The 20,380-nt window shown below is 45.2% G+C and overlaps 1 protein-coding gene across 3 annotated transcripts in view; it reads right to left on the bottom strand.

The window, feature by feature from the left end:
- The window catches only part of Trio (trio Rho guanine nucleotide exchange factor), a 302,139-nt gene that overhangs the window by 20,705 nt on the left and 261,054 nt on the right, over positions 1 to 20,380 (bottom strand). For all 3 annotated transcript variants that reach the window (XM_031360502.1, XM_031360501.1, XM_031360503.1), the window contains exons 35-45: positions 19,542 to 19,834; positions 18,496 to 18,666; positions 15,874 to 15,969; positions 13,436 to 13,584; positions 11,311 to 11,377; positions 10,152 to 10,255; positions 4,751 to 4,820; positions 2,798 to 2,887; positions 1,475 to 1,567; positions 349 to 399; positions 50 to 127 (exon numbers count right to left, since the gene is read on the bottom strand). In XM_031360502.1, coding sequence (XP_031216362.1) covers positions 50 to 127; positions 349 to 399; positions 1,475 to 1,567; positions 2,798 to 2,887; positions 4,751 to 4,820; positions 10,152 to 10,255; positions 11,311 to 11,377; positions 13,436 to 13,584; positions 15,874 to 15,969; positions 18,496 to 18,666; positions 19,542 to 19,834 — 1,262 coding nt within the window. The remainder of the gene's footprint in view (positions 1 to 49; positions 128 to 348; positions 400 to 1,474; positions 1,568 to 2,797; positions 2,888 to 4,750; positions 4,821 to 10,151; positions 10,256 to 11,310; positions 11,378 to 13,435; positions 13,585 to 15,873; positions 15,970 to 18,495; positions 18,667 to 19,541; positions 19,835 to 20,380) is intronic.

Genomic DNA, 20,380 nt, shown 5'->3' on the forward strand with positions numbered 1-20,380 from the left:
AGAGGAAAGGGATGGGAGGCGGAGGCCCCTCAAGGAACAACGGCATTACGTCAAATCCTTGCAGCCGCCCAACGTTCATCATGTCGTTGCAACGCTTCGGCACAATGCACATGACTTCTACAGCTTTCTGTGGGTGGGGAGAAACAGGGTCAGCATTCACACTCTTCCCAGGAACCCGTCAGTGCCCACCCTACACTGCACCTCCAGCTTAAGTTTCTCTCCCTCCATACCTCAGAGTACAGAGGTTGCATATAGACACATCAGAGACCCCACACCCTCATGTGGCCCCTCCCAGGACCAGACCCCATACCAGGATGGGTTTGCACAGAGCAGCAGAACCCTAAATACCTCTAATTCGGATGTGTCCAGGCTAGCTTTTTTTGAGTACTTGAGGAAGTCCTGTGAAGAAATGAAGAGAGAGAAGAGAGAAATATGAGAGTGATGGGCTGCACTTCCTGCAATGGGCACTTTTGGTTCAAGGGGTTCATTCCACATTCACACTCCTTCCTGTCAGAACCACGCACCAAGGCATCCTGATGGTGAAGCTGTTCTTACTTCCCAGTTTATCCTGAGATAGCTGTGGCTTCTCTACGTGTGCAGGTCCTAAGCTTCATGTGATGTCAACTCCAATGGTGATTACTAACTTAGAAGTAATTCATAGCTATTGCTAGGCCATATGGGAGCTCAACGTTTATTTTTTTTCTCAAGACTCTAAGAAGAGGGGCTGGAGAACGGCTCAGCAGTTAAGAGCATGGGCCACTCTTGAAGAGGATCCGGGGATATCCAGCACCCACACAGTGGCTGACAACTGTTAGTAATTCTGGCTCCAGAGGTTCCCACACCCTCTTTTGGTCTTCATGAGTGCCAGGCATACATGTGGTACAAAGGCATGCATGGGAACAAAACATTCAAACACATAAAATAAAAATTTAAAAAATCTTTAAAAAAACAATCCTAGAAGATTAAAAAGTAAGGCCGATTATGGTCTGTAGAGATGGCCCAGCAGAGATGGCCTTTACAGATTATGGTCTGTAGAGAGTGGGCTGCTCTTCCAGGGAACCTAGGTTTGAAGCCCAGCAGGACACAGCAGCTCATAACCATCTCCAATTCCAGTCCCAGGGGATCCAACACCCTCTTCTAGCCTCCAGGGGCACTAGATATATGGGGATCACAGACATACATGTAGGCAGAATACCCATACACATAAAACATACATATATTTAAAAATGAGGTTGATAGAGTTGAAGAAAAATCATTAGCATTCCAAGGTGTGTGACAGACAAACAAGAAATTGATTCAGAACTTGAGAGGAGCGAACTGTTGAAGAACAGTATAAAGAGTTACTTTGAAACACTTAGGACCAAAAATAACATTCAGCTCTGTAACAAGGCGGCAAAACACTCTCCCACGAGGTGGAGGTGTGGATAGTGAGGGAAGTCCCACCAGACGCTGCTCTCGCCCCCTCAGCCCTCACCTTCAGAAGCAGCTGGTACTTCATGATTCTCTGCACAGGTTTGATCAACAGATCAGTGAGCTGTAGTCTGTGGCCTAGGCGCTGCTTTAAGTCCTGGGGATTTTAAGAGGAAAGCAAAACCAAACCATTTCAAGTGTTGTTTGTTAAAAGGCAACATTTTGTTCCTTATAATTATAATTCTTAATAGTCCTGTGAGAAGGAGGCAACAAAAACTTCCCATCTATCTGGATTTAAACATTCGGGTTGAATCTTCCTGAGTGGATTTTCAAAGAAGTCTATTTACTTGAAGGCTTCTTTCTGTCTGCCTGACCGCCCCCAGGGCTAGAGAGATGGCTCAGTGGTTAAGAGTGCTGGCTGCTCTTAAAGAGGACTCAGGTTCAGTTACCATCATCAACTGCATGCTTATTATTGCCCAGCTCCCTAACTGCCTGTGGTGGTTTGAATAGGAGTGGCTCTCATAGACTCATGTGTTTGAATGCCTGACCTATAGGGAATGGTGCTATTAGGAGGAATGTTACTCTGGAGGAAGACTTTGAGGTCTCATATGCTCAATCTAGGCCCAGTGTGGCTATCTTCATTTGCTGCCTGCAGATCAAACTCTTTCTCCAGCACCATATTTGCTTCCATGCCATACATCTCACCAAAGTGAAACTCGGAGCCTATAAGCCAGTCTCAATTAAATGTTTTCCTTCAAAAGAGTTGCCTTGGTCATGGTCCTGGTGTCTCTTCACAGCAATAAAACCCTAACTAAGACACTGTCCTACTGGCATAACATTAGTTCCAATGACTTCTTCTGGCTTCCACTAGCACCAGGCATACAACCACAACAACCACAACCACCAAAACAAAACAAAAATCTGGAGCCATTTCCCATGCATTACAGACAGCTGAACTGAGGGCCTTAGGCATAGCACAAAGTGCTTCACCACTGAACTCTGCTCCCAGCCATTTAATATTTCTTTAAGTCATTTATTTTGAGATGGGGTTTTGTTAAGTTATCCAGGGTGAGCTTTATCTTGCTATGTAGCCCAAGGGAGCCTTAACCTAGTGATCTTCTACCCTATAGCAGGGTTCCCAGGTGTGAGAACTGCTCAGACCATTTATTGTTAAGCACCCAGTCTTCTGAGTGCCAGGGGCTGTGACTATTGTCTGAGTCCACACCCATTTCTCTGATTTATAGACTGTAGAGCAAGCTTTAGGAACCTCATCTCTCCAGCTAGTTTGGTGAGGCCCCTTCTGTCCTGAGACATCGTGGCACTCTAAATTCAAGCAATCACAGTGTAGCAAGCGTCAGAAAGCACCCGTTCCCATGTTGAGTCTTACCTCAAAAAAGGTGTCAATGTACTCGGAGACAATGTGCTCAGACTTTGGTTTATTTTGACAATAAACTATGTACATGTGCAACCTTCTCTCCTAGGAATCAAAAGGCAAACAGATTGTTAACGCACTGACATTCAGCTAGACCATTGGAGCACACAGCACCACACACAAAACAGGGGTCATCTTAAAGCAAAGCTGCCACACTGGGGAGCTCACTTCAGATTCGGGGCATTTGGCTCCCCTGGCTCTGAAACAGCCCTCTGCTCTCTCCTGGTACAGACCGGATCCCTCACTCGCCTGTTGTACCAGCAACACCAATGGCAGCTCAAGAACACACTTCCATCGCACCCAGGCTGCCAGTAGTCCTGGTGACCAGTCTGTTTTACTAAGTCTTTTATAATCTCAGATCCCATGGCAGGGAACAATAGGTTCTCAAAGCTATGTATGCAGACCCCTCAGTGTCCCCAGGGCCTATCTGTGGTTCTCTTAGGTCAAAAATCCCTTTCAAAACAGCACTAAGATATGACTGCCTTCCTGCAGTGTCGATGGGTGTGCCAATGCAGCATGGGCCCACGATGGGGGAAACGGCTGGCATCACAGCAAGGATTGTCAGCATTGCACATCTGCTATGGAACATGCCAGCTTCCCTTCTGAATGCCACCGATGATGGAATACAAGCCACTCATCCTCTTAAAACCCCAACACAGCACACACATCCTTCCAGCCTTCTCTGTCAGGGAAGATGTCTACATAACCCTTCTGCTTCTTCAGTAATTGCTTGGAGGAAAAGCCTTTGAGACTCAAGTAAGCTCAACAAGCACGATTGCTGTGAACCACCAGCTGAACCTGACAGAATGATGGGCACACTCTGTAATTCTTCTTACTCCAAAATCTGGTGGAAATTCTCTTGAGCACAGATGAAGTAAGCTTGTCATCTCAAGACTAGACACACAGCTGACAGTGCAGATGAACAATGAAAACCCAAAGTTTAAGAGGAGGAAAAAAAAATAAAGAATTCTGGAAAATATGTGCCTTAGCTTGACAATGCCTAGAGACTCCCCTGATGGAGCAGTGGTGATTCTAAGTCTGACTGGGATAACGCATGATGAACTGCCAACATCTGCAGGAACCTGGCAGGTCACCAACAGCTTCTAACTGATTCTCGAAACTGCCTGGAGCAAACAGTTCTAAAAGCCAGTCAGCTAGACAGACAAATAACCAGTGAGGGAGAAGATCCTATGCAGCCTTTCAGAGCCTGTGCTGTACCAGCCTGTAAGAAACTATCCTTTACCAAATGTTGGTACATGGCAAAAATAACTATCTACAGTTACTCGAAGAGAATATTTAAGGTATCCATCCATCTTCAAGTCTTGTCTGTATGAAGATGGGTTTTTCATGTGCTATACAGTAACAACAATAATAAACCCCCATAATGTGCTGAGTGCAAAAAGCAAATATGAAAATCTACCTTCTACTAAGCCCAACATTAAAGACAGGCAAAACCACAAAAGCCTCATTATTTTTGAAAATATAGTGATTTTTTTCCCCTTAAAATAACTTAAATACTTATTTTACACACACACACACACATACACACACACAAACACACACACACACACACACACACACACACACACACACACACACACACACACACACACACACACACACACACGGCTAGTACATCAAGCCCACTGCAGGTATGGGCAGGTACATAATCACTAAATGCTTTTTTGCTCTTAGACACCTGCAAGGTTACTGTGTCAAGCCTGTCTGGCTCTGGAGCCTTCTGACTGTGCTGCTGCAACCCCCAGGACTGGGAACACAGGTAACTCAGAGGAAGCCACACCGCAGTGTCTGGCAGTATATCCTCCTGTAAATGTCAAGGGGCCTCACCTTCGAGTCATTAAAGACGCCAACAACACCACAGAATACAAATATTGTCTCTGTACTCACGTGTTTTACAAAAAGAGATCCTAGTTTTTCTGGATCTTCAAGGCACTTCTCCAACTCTCCTAAAAAAAAGCTGTAGACAGAGGACCATCAGAACCCTTTCCAACCTGTCTTCTTAACTGTAGGCTAAGTCAATGAGGAAGGAGCTGCTGGGAGACTCGAGTACAGCTCACAGGTGTAAGCCAGCAGGACAAAGTTTAAAAACGGAGTACACAAGGCCAAGAGAGAAGAGACTTCCCCTCCACTCCTCTGAATAACTAGTGTTTCTTGTCTTCATTTCTTTCAAGGACACATGCACTAACATCTGCCCAGATATTGAATGAAAACCCAAGTCTTCTTATCTATGAATTTCAATGACTATTTTAGAAGCTCCAGCTGGGTGATTTCCCCTGGGGCAGCTTTATGAAACGTTTCCAAATATCCCTGAAGTCGGGGTGTAGTTAGAGACTTCCGCTTCATAAAGGATCAAAGGACAGTGGCGGCACAGCTGCATCCCTGGTGCTCTGGTCGAAGACAACCATTGACCTTATCACCTATACGTTTATATTTTGCAAGCTGTGCTAAGCTTTGTAGCACTAAGTTTTAATGTCTCCCTGGCTCTACAGGAACTCTGATGCACAGCATCTCTCAATCCAATTTCAAAGGACATCACAGGGATCTGTCTGTCCTTTTCCTTTCCCTGTCACAGCTCACGAACAAGCCTTGGGAGAAGCTAGAATGAAAATACCAAACACCCCCCATCCACACTCACACATATCTTTATTTTTACATTTGTTTTTATGTGTTTGTGTATTCATCCTCATATATAACGGCATACAAGTGGAGGACAACTCATTGCTTCTGGGATTGAACTCAGGTCCTCAGTCTTGGTGGCAATCACCTTTGCCTGTTGAGCCATCTCACTTCTCCAAGTATCCCTTTCTGAATTGGGTGCACTATGCTCTTGTTAAGTCCATATTCTGGCTGGACAGTGGTGGGGCATGCCTTTAATCCCAGCACTTGGGAGGCAGAGGCAGGCGGATTTCTGAGTTCAAGGCCAACCTGGTCTACAGAGTGAGTTCCAGGACAGCTAGGGCTACACAGGGAAACCATGTCTCAAAAACCCAACAAAACAAAACAAAACAAAAACAAACAAACAAACAAAAGGTCTATATTCTGTAGAGGTACATATTGAAGTATGCTTAGAGTTGCCCAATCATTTACTTGTGACTTCTAGTGAATCAGACACTACTGGTTGTACAAATAAAAAGCTTTTCCAAGGTTTTATAGTCCCTTCTGAGAGCTAAGAGCAGGCTACATTGAAGTGTCCTTATTGTAACACCTTCCCATACCTGGATGCTATTGAGTTTAAAAGGCGAGAGAACCAGAGACCAATCAGAGTATTCTGGCCTAAGAACTAAGTGAGTCTATGGATCAGTTTTTTTTTTAAATCATCTTGTTTATGTGGGTATATGTGTGTTACTTGTGTGCATATTAATATGTGAATGGTTGCATGTGTGTGTGTGTGTGAGCAAGTGTATATTTGTGCATGTGTGTGGAGACCCACAGCTGATGGTAGGCATCTATTTTGATCCTGCCCCTCCTTGATTACTGAGCAAGGTCTCTCATTTGAACCCATAGTTCACTGAGCTGGCTAGCAAGATGTGGCCTCTACCTCCTGTACGCTGACATTGCAGGCAGGTGCCCACCCAACTCCAGTCCTCAAGTTTGGGCAGCATGTGCTTTACCTACTGAGCATTCCCACTCTCCAGCTTTGATGAGGGCTGGGCCTGGCAGATGCTGGTAGCATGCTCCTGAACTGGAGTAGCCATGTTGATAAAGCAGGGCAGCAGTGCGCCTGTCCAGGTCCTGGGAATGGAAGACTGCAGCTACAACCCCACTGCAGTATCCTAGGCCAGTGTTAAGCAGCCCTATACAATAATGGGCTTTCGAATTAAAAACAAAGGGGCAGGTGTGCGATGGCGAGCTGTCAGGCTAAGGCACACTCCTATACAGATCATACACATCTCCTGATTAGATGTGAGCTAAACACTGTGACCCAATTTTACTTTCCTGGGCTATCCTGTCTACTCTTCCAGTGATAGTGAATTGGGCATGTGAATTCTAAACTCTCTGACAGTAACTTAGACTCAAAAGGCAGCTGCAGTTCTATCAGAAACAGAGTCTCACTGTGTGCAGATGCTGCTGAGTGCCATGCAGATATTAACCCTGTCACTGGGTATGAAGATACTGCTGTGTATGTGGTGTGGGTGAAGAACAGAGGCACAGAGAGGGTGAGACTATGGAATGCCCTGACGGGCTCTGCTTTGAATGCTTGATAGCCAGCTGGGTTGTGCTATCTGGGAAGCCCTAGAAAAGTTAGGAGCTAGGCCATAGTTGGAAGACCCTTAGTGCTTCCTGTCTACAACGAGGTGAAGAATCTCCTAAACTACACATTTCTGCTGCCATAGTATCTTTCTGACTATATGGGAACAAAGGACCATGGCAAAGAACCACGGACTTGAAGCAGGGTAGGAAACCAGGGAAACCCAGGAGGACAGATGGAGGGAAAAGGGTCCCTGAAGTCTGGTTTGTATTTCTTGCTGGCTCAGACACAAGAATTTTACCATAACTAGCACAAACCACAGTGAGGGCTGCTTATATAGAGACAACATTCTCTTCCTGAGGCAGACCTCAAACAAGGCCAGCTGAGAGCTAGTGGCTGCTGGAGGTAGTGAGAGCTAGTTTTCTTGAGGGTGAGGCCTCTCCTAGGTTTCCCATGCTCCTGTGGATGGGCCTCCGCCCACACACATATGGACAACACTAGCTAGACATGGTGAGCGAGAGAGGGGGCGCTGTTATGGAGAGTAGGGGTAGGTATGATCACAAGATTGTATACATGTATGAAAATCTCAAAGCAAAAAAAAAAAAAAAAAAAAAAAAAAGAAAGAAAAGAAAAATTAATCCAGTAAATCTAATCAGTGGGGGGTGAGAACTACGAAGGAACTATGCAACAGCAAGATTAACCTCATCTGAAAGACTATTAGCTCACCTTCCTGTCTATACTTCACTTTAGCCCAAGGGCTAGGAAGTGACCCTTTCCCATCTGTAAACCTGCATGGCTCAGAGAAAATCTTACAGGTGAGGTAAGCCGTATTTACCATAAAATACAGGCCTCTACCTCCTTGTGACTTATGTATAGTAAGAATCCCTTTGACTCTCTAACATTTCAAGATGTCCCACCAGCACATCCTGAAACCGTCAAGATCCCTGCTACACCTGAGAGAAGCTACTGGAAGGATAAGCTTAGGTTGTATAATAGGCAGCACCGAGTCCAACTATCCACTTTTAGTGCCAGAGTAAGCCTCTGAAACAGCCGAGGCAAACCTTCCATCTCTTGTGTACGGAAGGTATTTTGGTCACAGAAAGACATTAATTTGGAAAGCTGGTACCTAAAGGACCGTGATGCTTCTGTGAGCAGCCTCACTATGCAGCAATTCGGTGTTTGGAAGGCAGAGTTTGGAAATGTCTGGAGATGGTGGGGTATAGAAGCCCCAGAACTCTAAACACAGAGCATAGTGTCTATAGTGGGGGATCAAAGGAGCAGAATGTTGACAGAAATGTGCATAGGAAAGATGCATGCATAAGGTCCTAGACGTGGTGAGGACTCCACTGAGAACTGGGTTAAAAGCCATTCCCATGACGTTCTGACAATGATGGCTCCACTATATATGTCCAATATACCTTGATGAGGGTGAATTTGTTTTGTTTTCAAGGTGCTGGGGATTGAAGACAGAGCTCTGCCACTGAGCTACTACCAGCCCAAGGCTGAATGAATGCAAAAGAAATGAACTAATACATTTGGTGTAGAAAATCCCAAGGGGGAGTAGCAGACGGGCTGTGGCACAGTCAATACAGGTTGCTTCTAGCCAGGTTTATTATGAGAAGGGAGAACAAGAGGAGCAGAAAGATCTAAAAACATGCAGTTTAAGTATACACAAGGTCATTAAAGAAAAGAAGAAGCATGTTTAAGTATACACAAGGTCATTAAAGAAAAAGCCACTAAAAACCTTTCTGCACTGAGTCAATATGGAAAGAGCCCCTGAAGACATTGCAAGAATTAACCAGACTCGAGTTATGGTAGGCTCAAAAGAGTGAAAGGTTAATACATTTCAAAGACTTTTTTTTGCCCCCAAAAGAGCTGCTGAGGTGATTTATCCACACAGGGATGCCTAGAAAGGTTTTTCCCTTGGATTAGCTAATCAAGGATGTCGGGACTACAGTAGCCATGTTCCCAGCAGGACAGGACAAAGCTCAAGTTGGCAGCAGACTCTGGCAAGAAGAATGCAAGAACTACTGCTTAGAGGGACTTTGACTGACATTCCAAATGGAGGCCAGAGATGTGTGCTAGGGTCAGATTCCCAACAGGAGCCTGGGAGGGAAATGCAAGAAAACCGTGAGAGGAATGGCAAGTTGCAAGGGAAGAGCTCAGGATTTTGGATATGTCAGAAATCTGGACCCTCTACCAAGAAAGGATGCAGCAATTAAAAAAAAAAAAAAAAAGTCCAAGAGAACTGCTTTGTGGGCTGCAAATGGGAAGGCCACACCACAGTGTGCCCCATATGGATCTACAGGAATTGGAAATTTCTGTTTCTTCTCTGCTCTTTGTTCCTCCTTCTGGAATGGGACGCTAGGCCTGGGCCCCATGTGTTCCAAGTATGAAACTTTCTGATTACTTTTTTGATAAACAGGTAAGTTCACTGAGTTCAGAAGAGACTCTGAGAACTCTTGAAGATGGGCTGACCGACATGACCAAGGGCTTTTGGGGTCAGTGGTCGGTCTGAATATGGATGTCCTTACAGGTTTGTCTGTCCAGTTAGGTCTCCTGTTAGTGCCACTATCTTGGGATGCTGTGGGGACAAGACAAGACAGAGACCGTCTAGAAGAAGGAAGTCACTGGGACTAAGTATTCCATCTCACTCCGTGCTTCCTGTTTAACAGGAAGTGAAGGGTCTTTCTCAGCCAGTCTCCTGCTGCCATGTTTCATGGTGCCAAACCAACTGACCAAGCCCTCTGAAACCATAAGTCCCAGTTAATCTTTCCTCCACATGGTTGTTTATGTTGAGTATCTTGGTTACAATGATAAAGAGCTAATTAATACAGAGGGGAAGAAAATGGCTCATAGTGGTGAGTCATAACCCCAAGTAGACTGACTCTCTTCAGGGACCTGGCATCCTGGCATAGACTAGCATGAAAAACATGAATCTTCCCCATGCCATGAAATGCTACAACCATACAGCACTTTGTCCTTAGCTCAAACTCCTTCCTCCTGCTACATAGGTTACAGAACAGATGGACCCTAAACATTTCCTTTAGCCCTGGCCAGGCTGGATACAGCCTCATGCACGATAGGTGTCTTACGTACTCTCTGTGCCAGTCATAAATCTGATGGATGTTGCCAAACACGATCTTGTCTTTCCCCTTCATGTCATCAGGGACGCCGTCCTCCTTCATAAGTGCCATGTAGCCCTACAAAGCAACATGAGCAGATGAGATTACACATGAGGCGTCTGCATCAGGGACTGGACTGAAAGTCAGACCACACAGGCACACATTGTCTTTTTTAAGAACAGACTAAAACCTGAATGGAAAGTGTCCTTACCAATGGCTTCAAATATATTGCTATATTCACTGCTGAAATTGCCTCTCCTCAAACTATGGAACATTTTATTAATAGATGAAAATTCTCCTAAGGAACTTAAACCATTAAAATATGTAAATGGTTTTAGAAAGCAGACAATGCTCCTAGCTACTAAATATCAGAGAGTTGGTCAGTCAGAAGAAGTCCCTGTTTTTAGGATTTCTATTATAGAAACAAAAGAACTGATGTTTTGAGGTTGTTACATAGCATAGTGATGTTCTTTCTCTAAACTGCGTGTTAACAGAAGTCAGTTAACTACAGAGTTAAAGTGTGTGTGCATGTTCTGTCCAGCTGGATATGGCGTGCAGCTTGGGTTGTTGAGACAGGAAGAGTGAGCATGTGGCCATTCTAGGCTACCCAGCAAGACTCTACTTTGGAAAACAAAATAAAACTTCTATGCAATTCTAATGAGATTTGGTTTGTACTAGAAACCGTATTGCTACCAATGACAGCAGAGCAACCTAACATGCTAAACATTTATGCTGGGGAGTGACAGTGACTATCATTACTATTGCGCTCCAGTAGTGGCGAGGACGGAACCCATGCTGTGTGCACACTAAGCAAAGGCTCTGCTACTGCGCTAAAACTCTAGCCCAATAGCTCTGTGCACCCAAAATTATGATTCTGTATATATCTGCAAAACTGAAAGAAAAATGACAACATTTTATACTATAAGAATACCTCTCCCTTAGACCACGGCTAGTGGCACAAATCTGTAAAAGCAGCACTTGGTAACTATAGGCAAGAGGGCTATGAATTCAAGACCAGCCTTAGGTAAACACGGAAACATGCTCTAAGAAAACTGATCTGATGTGTTTTCTCATACATATAGTATGGTACCTCTCTGGATGATCTGGGCTATGAAGTTTCTGAAGATACATACCTCAACCACACAGCCAAGGTCCCGCACATAGTCTCGCTCTGTCTCCACTAATTCTTGCAAAACATAGCTGGAAATGAGAGAAATACAGAATACGTTTTCTGAAGGAATTATCCGATGCAAATTTGCATTGGAGAGAATGGGTTCTTTTAGGACTGTACAAAAATATCATATTTACAGAGCTGGGCCTGATGGGTTAAGTGAGAGAGCAGGAGCAGTTTATCAGCCCAAGTCACTCAGGAAGACAAGCGGAACAACAGCAGCAGAAAATGAAAAAGAAGCACAGGTGCATCTTTGTTGCAAAGGCGTGGCATTACGGGATACAGAGGTCTTTTAATTGGATTATTTTAGACTTCAGTGGACAGACAGGAAGTTTTAAAATTTTGGACATTTAGAGTGTGTGCATAATACTGAAGTGTTTCTGTCTGTAATAGCCAAGAGTGCTTAGATAAAAGAGAACTTCCCAGGTGATCATCTCCCAGAAGTCAAAGACAAGTCTCTATTGCTGAGACCACCATTCACTTGGGACACAGGATGCAGAGGCTCTGAGCTGGATCTGACCTGAAAGCCTCTACCCAACGACTGGATTCACAGTACCAGAGAGGGTGCTATGGAGGGACACAATCAACGATCCTCAGAGATGCTTTTGAGCAACACTGATGACTGGCATGGCAAGGTCTCACTAGAGATGCATGGTGACTAGCAGCTGTCTAACTGTACTTAAGGTCCACACAGCAGGAGGGAAAACATGCCTGACACTGGAAACCTAGCCAATGAGCTAGGGCTAGTGAGGTTATGAATCTTAGAGGAAAACCACCTACTACCACTTTCCTAAACCAACATTCTAAATAAACACTTAGCCTCATGCCCACAGATAAGTCAAACTCCCACTCTTCATCAACGAGGCTTCTCTTTTTGGCCATGAGGACCATTATAGAAAGCCACAGCACGCCAATATGCAGAGAACAACTGATAAGTGTCAACAGTGCCCAACTACCAGAGACACATCTACGATACAAGTCCCTCCCACACACCCTGATGCTCAGGGAACACTGCAGAAGAAGGTGGGAGGCAATAAAAGCCAGAGGAGGAAGGAAGTCTGGGGCCAGGTTGTGCCTCCTAGAAATGTCAGGGAAGCATCACTCGCGATAGCTCAACACCATGGCTGCTTAAGCAAGACTGGACCAATGGTAACACCAATGGACATGCCAGTGTGGAGGGGTTTCACAGGGCCCCAAGCTTAGTCAAAGAACTATCAGAAACTAAGAGAGCAGAGAAAGAGAAAGTTAGTCATCAAAAGGACGCTTTCAGGGCTGGCCACAAACAACACTAACTGGTCTTAGCAGGCTGTATTTATATATGTATGTGTATACATATACAACATAAAAGTTCCAAGTTCACATCCATTCACTCAGCCAACTCTACCCCGGCACGCTCCCTATGCCTGGTGCCATTCAGTCACTGGGGCTTATTATTACTGACCCAAACCAGCTTGTTACCCAGGCAACATAAGGCACCTCTCACCTAGAGGAAGCGTAAGCCTTGGGTGTTAATTCTCAGGATACTCATTGCCATAAAGTGATTTTACCAGAATTGGGAAACACTAATGTCACTAAGTTACATTTTAAAATGTTCACATTGACTAATTTCAAATTGATTTAATTTTATGTTAGCTTCTTTTTCCTTCCCAGCTACATAAACAATAGAAAGTATACAAATTTCTCACTACAAACCACAGACAATATTCTTGTCATTAAATGTTCTTATTTGTAAAGTATAACAGACAGGGAGAACAATAGAAACTGTAGCTATGGCTTACCGCATTCCTATGCGCACGCGTACACACACACACACACACACACACACACACACACACACACACACACACAGAGGCATGCACCCACCCATAAATACACATGCTCTCACACACAGGCAGGCATGCATGCACACACACACACTCACACAGGCAGATGCACACATGCACAACTACCCATAAACACACATACACTCACCCACAAGCAGGCACACATGCATGCACATGCACATTCAGACACAGGCAGGCGTGTATGCGTGCACATGCACATGTGCTATAGCTGGGAGGGAAGTGGGAAGGTGTGACGCTCCTTACTGCCTTCTCTTCAGAGAGCTGCATTTTCTTTCTTCCATCTCATCAATGGGCGAGGAGGATGAGAGGAGGGAATTGTCTGAGGGATTGAAGGATGGGCTGCTACTGTCTCCCTGGTCCACAAGCAGTGAGCTGGGACGATCCTCCAGCGCCTGGAAGAAATGCAGCAAATGAACAGTGCTGATAGCCCTCAGTCCATGATGGCTGATGATAGGGTAAGAAAATTCAAGTCAGAAAATAGAACGGATGTGACAGGAAAATTACAAGATTTCTAACAGCAGATCAATAGATCAAATTGCATTATCAAGAAGAGGCTGGGGAGATGCTCAGTGGTTGAGAACATTTGCTGCTCTTGCAGAGAACTCAATTTCTATGCCCAGAACCCACATAGCAGCTCACAATCATCCAGAACTCCAGTTCTAGGGGATCCGGACAACTTCTTTTGGCCTCTGCAGGAAGGCAAAAATGCTCACGTAAAATAAAAACCTAAATCTTTACGAGAGCAAAACTAACAACTTCTGTGTCTGTGTAACATTTCCCACGATTGCTCACACGTTGTTCCCACTGTAGAGCCTCAGGCAGAGTTTGAAGGTGGACTCACAGAGATCAGGCAGCCTGTTTGGTCGGAGCTAGGTCCTCTGATCATATGTTATGGTTGTGTAGCTTGGTGTTCTTGTGGGATCCATAACAGTAGGGAGGAGGCTGTCCCTGACTCTGTACTTGGGACCTTTTTCCTCCTATTGGGTTGCCTCATCTAGCCGTGGTGTGAGAGCATGTGTCTTACTGTCGCTTCTGAATTTGGTTGATACTCCTGGAACACCTGCTCTTTTCTGAGGTGAGGTGAGGGAGGTACATCTAGGGGGAAAGGGGAGGGGAAGAGGGGAAAGGGAAGGAGCAGAAACTGCAGTTGGGAATCTAACATATGAGAGAAGAATAAATAAAAGAAAAAAGAAAGACAAAGATGATTTGACATTGGTTAACAGTTGTAGACCTCCTGACTGCTGCTTATCAATTCTTTCTTCTCTTGACTCGTGGAGTGCCTAGATGCCTAGGGATCATAACACCCGACCCCCTTCCTGACCCCAAGCTTCCAGCTGGGCCTGCAGAAGGGGAAACAGAACACTGAAGTGCAGGGACAGTTGGCGTCATGTACTTAGTTGCTGTCAGGAAGGCACAATTGCTCCAGTGTGCCCTGCCCTCTTCCCTTAATGGGGACAGACTCTTCATCACTAAGGAGCTTTGCTGACACAGGTCTGTGCATTCGACCTTGTTAAGAGAAGCCCACAGAGCTGCAGAACCACACCAGCTACGGCTCTCACTTACAAAGATCAGGATGCTGTTAGTTAACAAATGGATCCTGATCCTAAAATTGTACTCTGGTAAATAAATAGCAGTTGACCTTTATTGGGGGTACATGCTCTTCTTGTAAGTGTCAGGGTTTGTGTCATGCTCATGGATCAGGTGGGTGATAACAGGAAGCCTGGGGGTGACAGAGGACACCTGCCCTGTACAGACTAGACAGCTGGGGCTCATTAGACTGAACTCTGTTTATTTGAATTATGAGAAAAAAGAGAAAAGAGAAAGACAGGAGAGAGCAAAGGAGGGAGTAGTGGTGGCTATCATCAGTAGTGGGGATATGCCCTCACTACTGCAGCAGCTGCCGGGACCTGAAACAGAGGCTTGGGCTACTCCTGGAGGCCTGTTCTCAGGTGTGACCTGCCTGACATGGCACCAGAGAGGACTCAGGAAATCTGATGAGGACACAGGATCATAATCTTTTGCAATACTTTGGATGGTCACCCTGGCTGTGGCTCCCATTAGTTCCTTACACCAATGTGTATGGATGACAAGGAAGCCCCAGCATGAGCTGCCCCAAAGCTGGAGTGCTGAGACCTCAGGGATTATCACTGTGAAACCCTCTCCTACTGCCATGTTATATGGGAAGGTCATCATAAAACCCCTTATTTTAAATGCAATTGTGAGGTGGGGGGAGGGAGGGGAGTGGTGGGGAGAAGGCTGTTTCACAGAGCATCTCAGAGTAGGTGGTCAGCCAAGCAGGTGGCAGACGAGCATACATAAGTGAATACTGAGGCCCAGATAAACCACTCTAGCTGTCGTGTTCTCTGTGCCGTCCTATGTACGTGCAGAGTATGCTTTGTTCATGTGAAGATGCTCCTGTGCTGGGACCGGGTATCTCCTGGACCCTGCCCTCCGCAACTTATTGCTTGGCTACTTTTAACCTGAGCACTGCCATGCAATAAACTGTAATTGTTAACACCACAGCTTTTCTGAGTTCTGTGAGTCCTCCAAACCACAGATGAGCAGACCCCAGATCCTGTCCTGGTCACAGTGAGAGAGTGTGTGGCCATAGTTGCAATCCACGGCAAAGGCGTACACAGGCAGGAGAGTGACTCGCAAAGCTCATGCTTGAGAAGCCTTACCATTTTGCTCTTCACAAGTTCTTCAATGGCACTGACGAGCTCAGCTGCACTGGGAGTCTCAGAGCTGGTGGGGCGGACTAATAACCTCGAAGAGGCCTATGGGAGAAATTGAGACAAAGAACGGGAAGGAGAGGTCTCTTGTTAGTAATCGGGCAGACAGTGAACTCCCTCGTAAACTCCAGCCTTTTTTTTTTTTTTAAAGTAAGTCCAGACAAAAAGACCACAAGTTTGTCTTTGTTTGCATTTATTTAGAGTCAGCCTTTATATTTACAATATTCTGACATGAAACATTAAATAAAACCTGTCTAGGATACATGTGGGAAGCAGACAATGTCTGTTTTTAATCCACAGTCATGTAACATCGTAATGGTTTTCAGAGTGGCGACTGGGCAACGGGGCATACTAACTGTAACTCTGCAAGTGCTGGCTCAGGCTCTAGGCTATGGAGAGAGATGGAACCCGGTCAGCAGAGGAGAAAGAGGCTTAAGGTCTAATGGGTGAATCCCCAAATAATCAAGGAACTGAAATAGGGCTACTAACAATGGTTTGACTGTGTTTACGGGATTAAGAAAAGGGAAGGGGAGCCAGGGTGCGGTGCCCAGATGGGGGAGGGGGACAAGCTCACCATTTCCTGTGCCATCCATTCCCCAATGATTACTGCAGAGGACAGAAGAGCTGAAGCCTCACAAGCTATGAGATGCCACTTATGGCTAGACCAAGGGCATCACGGGGTGACAGTCGGGGAGGCAGGGGGAGGGGCCACTGAGCTGAGTTTCAGTAATTAGCAAACACTGTTTGCAGATTACTTTTGCTGTAGAGTAGCTGGGGATTGAGGGGCATAAGTAATATGAACCTTGCTTCATATTAGGGGCAGCAGAGATGCATGCGACACGTGGCTGTCTGTCTGAGAGATGCATTTCTCACAGTGGACAGATAACAGATTGTTACAACAGGCTTTTACATATGTGGACCAAAATACGCACTTTACGAAACAAAACGCTGGTTTGCTCTAATGAAGTTTGGAATATGAGATGAATGAAACAAAGAAAAGAAAGTCAAATGGAAAGGTAAGGAAACTGAGCCAAAACAGACACAGAACATAAATCAACGTAATGCTGTAGTGGAGGTTTACAGAAAGAGAAAACAGAACAAAACAAAAAATTAGTTCAAGATAATATACTGTCTGGGAACATTGCTAGATTTTGTAAATGAAGATTTGCTACTGATAATACCCAACCAGATTTCATGGTAAACAATAAATGATTCCAGTAAATAAGACTCTGGCAATTTAGTCCTTTTAAGGGAGGAAAATAAGCCAGTAAAGTCTGTGCCTCATTGCTTGGATAACCACCCAGATTTAAGAAATTTATTGTCCTGCTTTGAAAAAGCTATTAGTTTAGATTGTTACAAAACAGCTTATGCCTTGTCCCAACGCCCACACAGCCTGTTCCCTGGCCAGACTGAGAGCCTTCACCTTCTCTCTCAGATTGGCCTGCACCAAGAATGACACTCAACTCTAATGGGACAAACCAAAGCTTGGCTCCGTAGCTCACGACTAGTGTGCTCAGACCAATGGCACTCTGGCTGTGCTCAACTGTGGGAGGCACAGGGTGTGTGGGATGGAGCTGTGTGCAGTGAATTAAGACTAAGCATCAAGTGTGGGAGCCTCGATGCTGCCGATCAATGACTGCAGTACATCTTCTGTTGTCAAATTAAAAGGCTGATAAATCTAGCAAGTGATGGACAATACCAATAAGGGAGCCAGGAAGGGAAAAGGAAAAAAAATGTGAAGGAAAAATGCTGAAAGAAACATCTATTTTATTCAGGAAACTTAGTTATTGCCAAAGAAAACAGAAGGAAAGAACAATAACGAATCCCAGCGATGACTTCCTAGCTCTGGTTTAGCTCTAACAGACGGGGAGGGTCACCGTGGGGCCAGGGGGCAGCAAGAGCATGCAAGCTTCATTTACTAGGCTTCCTTTTTTGACATTTTATTTTTGAGATTTTTTACAATTGGGGTGGAAAAATAATCTAAAATGATAGAAGTGAAGGGAGACCGACTGACGAGGCTTGAAGCCTTCAGACAACCCAGGGCAGGCAGCCACATGGCTCTCAGGCTGACTCCTAGTATTCTGTAACATGCACTTGCAGGGGTTCTTAATCCTACAAGCATACATGGTATGTTGGGGAAAGTAACTGGAGAGCAACACAGCCTTATTTTAACCAGAAAGTCATGTGCAAGAATATTTTATGGAGGAAACGTGATGGCCTACTGTGTGTTGAAAGCTGTGTTCGGGCAGGCTGCATGAGACTTCTCTCTCGGGAATTCTAACCAGCATGTTAAAAGATTACTTTAAGAGCAGCAATTGCTGCAGCATCATTAAAATATACTGAACATATTTACATGACCATGTAGATTGGAGCAACATGTGCTGGCCTCGTGCTTGTTCGAAATGGATTTGTTATTCATACTTCTAAGATACAGACAGGCTGGCTGGTGGGAAGTGCCAGGCTTCCAGTGCCTTCCCACACACCCCTGTCTCCCAGCCTTTAAAATGTGCTGGCAAGGAAGCTAAGGGAGGCTCTGCCTCTGGCCTGGATGCGCAGGCGCTATTCCCTTACCTTGTCATCCTGCGAGTCCGGCTGAAGGAGGCTGTGCTGCTGGATGGCCATGGGCGGAGGCAGGGGTACAGCATCGGCGCCCTCCTCACCTTCCTCTTCTCCGCAGCTCTGCATGCCCGAGGACGAGGATTTGGACAGCGTACCACTGCTGAGACCCTCGTTACGTCCTCTCTGAAATCAAACCCACAACTGTTTGCTCTTGTTGGACCATGACGAGCAAGCCCCATTTTCAAGCTAAACTTGGCTTCTAACAGAAGAGCACAGTGAGGTTGGGATCAAGTACGTATTCATTTCCTCTGTGTGCATGAAAAAATCCGAGTTTTAGCTTTAGTGAGAGAACTCAGCTTTATAAAATAGATATATGAATACATAATGACCTCCGTACTGTGGTAAATACTCAGAAAAAGTTTAGAGAAAAAAAAAAGAAAAAAAGAAAAGAAGAGAAACTACAGAAAACACATGAAGCAATAAAATAAAACAAATGTGACACTGGTTTTTGGTTTCTGTTTTTTTGTTTGTTTGTTTTTTTTGTTTGTTTGTTTTTTGTTTTGTTTTGTTTTTGGCTTTTTGAGCCTGTGCAGAACTTGGAAAAGACCAAGTTAAAATCCCTACTGACCCTGCCAGTGCTGAGGACATCCTAGTGACATCAAAGTTGGCTTCTCGAGTATCACTCAGAGCCTCCTGAGACAAAAGGGGAAGGGAAAAATATCCTGGATGTCTTGTCTCCACTTTGGTGACATTGGCATAATGTGCAGTCCCATGTGGTCAATAAAGGCAGTCAAATGGCATTTCTAACAATCAGTCTGACCCTGCACTTAACAGTCTGCAAAACATAAACCTAAATGGGGCTGTGAGACATGGGTGCTTTCTGCAAGCCAAACCCACTACTCCCCAAGACAGCAACTACTATTAACTTGAAAGGAAGAAAACACCAGAAAACATTCATGGAGTCTATACCTGCTGGACCTTCTGACTTACAGCCACACGACTTTACTACAGTCACCCATGACGACTTACTGCAGCCCAAGTCTTTCACCCAGACCCACCTCTTCAATGGTCTCATCCTGTGGGGTGGCAGCACTGTCATCTGAATCCTTCTGTGATCCAGCATCTGCACTCTTCCGGACCTCCCTACTCTTCTTGTGCTTGTGGGCCAGCTTCTTTGCGTGCCCATCGGCCTTGCCGCTGCTTAGCCGCCGTACGGGGCTTGTGAGCCACTTGCGCAGGGTGTTACCAGGCCTCTTGGGACCTGGTGAACTCTGTGCTCCGATCATGTGGGGCTGAAGGGAAGCCACAGAGGCCGGTGGGCTGGTGTCATTGCTGGAGACGGACAGTGAGTCTGATGGGATGAGAAGAAAGAAAGAAGGTGTTTTACTGAATGTGACAAAAGCTATCCCCCACTTGGTCAAGTCTCTGCCATTTAGCCACATGTTTATTCCCCATCTTAATGGACTTGCAGGTGGGTTATAGGAAGTTTGTTGTCTTTACCTAGATGCTGAAACAGAGGTGAGAGAACTGACACCTCTTTCCTAGGGTGATTATCAAGCTGGATTCTGTTACATTCCTAAGGTTGCTATGTCACCAATCTTGAAGGCCAGTGTGGCCACTGCATAGATCCAGGCATGCAATTTGTTTTTCTTTCATTTGACACACTATCACTAAAGACTGATTTGTCTCTCTGCCTACCTATCTTCCTTCTATCCATCTGTCTCAACCCACCCAACGAAGTCAGCTCAGGGCTGATAGGCTTGCAAGAGGAAAATGGATCCAGAGTTCAGTGAAATGTTGCTGTAAACTTGAAAGCCAGTAATCAGGAGCCAAGTGGTTACTTTCCAAGCACCTGACATAGGGGCTCTGTCAGATTAACCCGAAATTGAATGATTTC

The sequence above is a fragment of the Mastomys coucha genome, unplaced genomic scaffold (assembly GCF_008632895.1).
Source record: "Mastomys coucha isolate ucsf_1 unplaced genomic scaffold, UCSF_Mcou_1 pScaffold8, whole genome shotgun sequence".
NCBI lineage: Eukaryota > Metazoa > Chordata > Mammalia > Rodentia > Muridae > Mastomys > Mastomys coucha.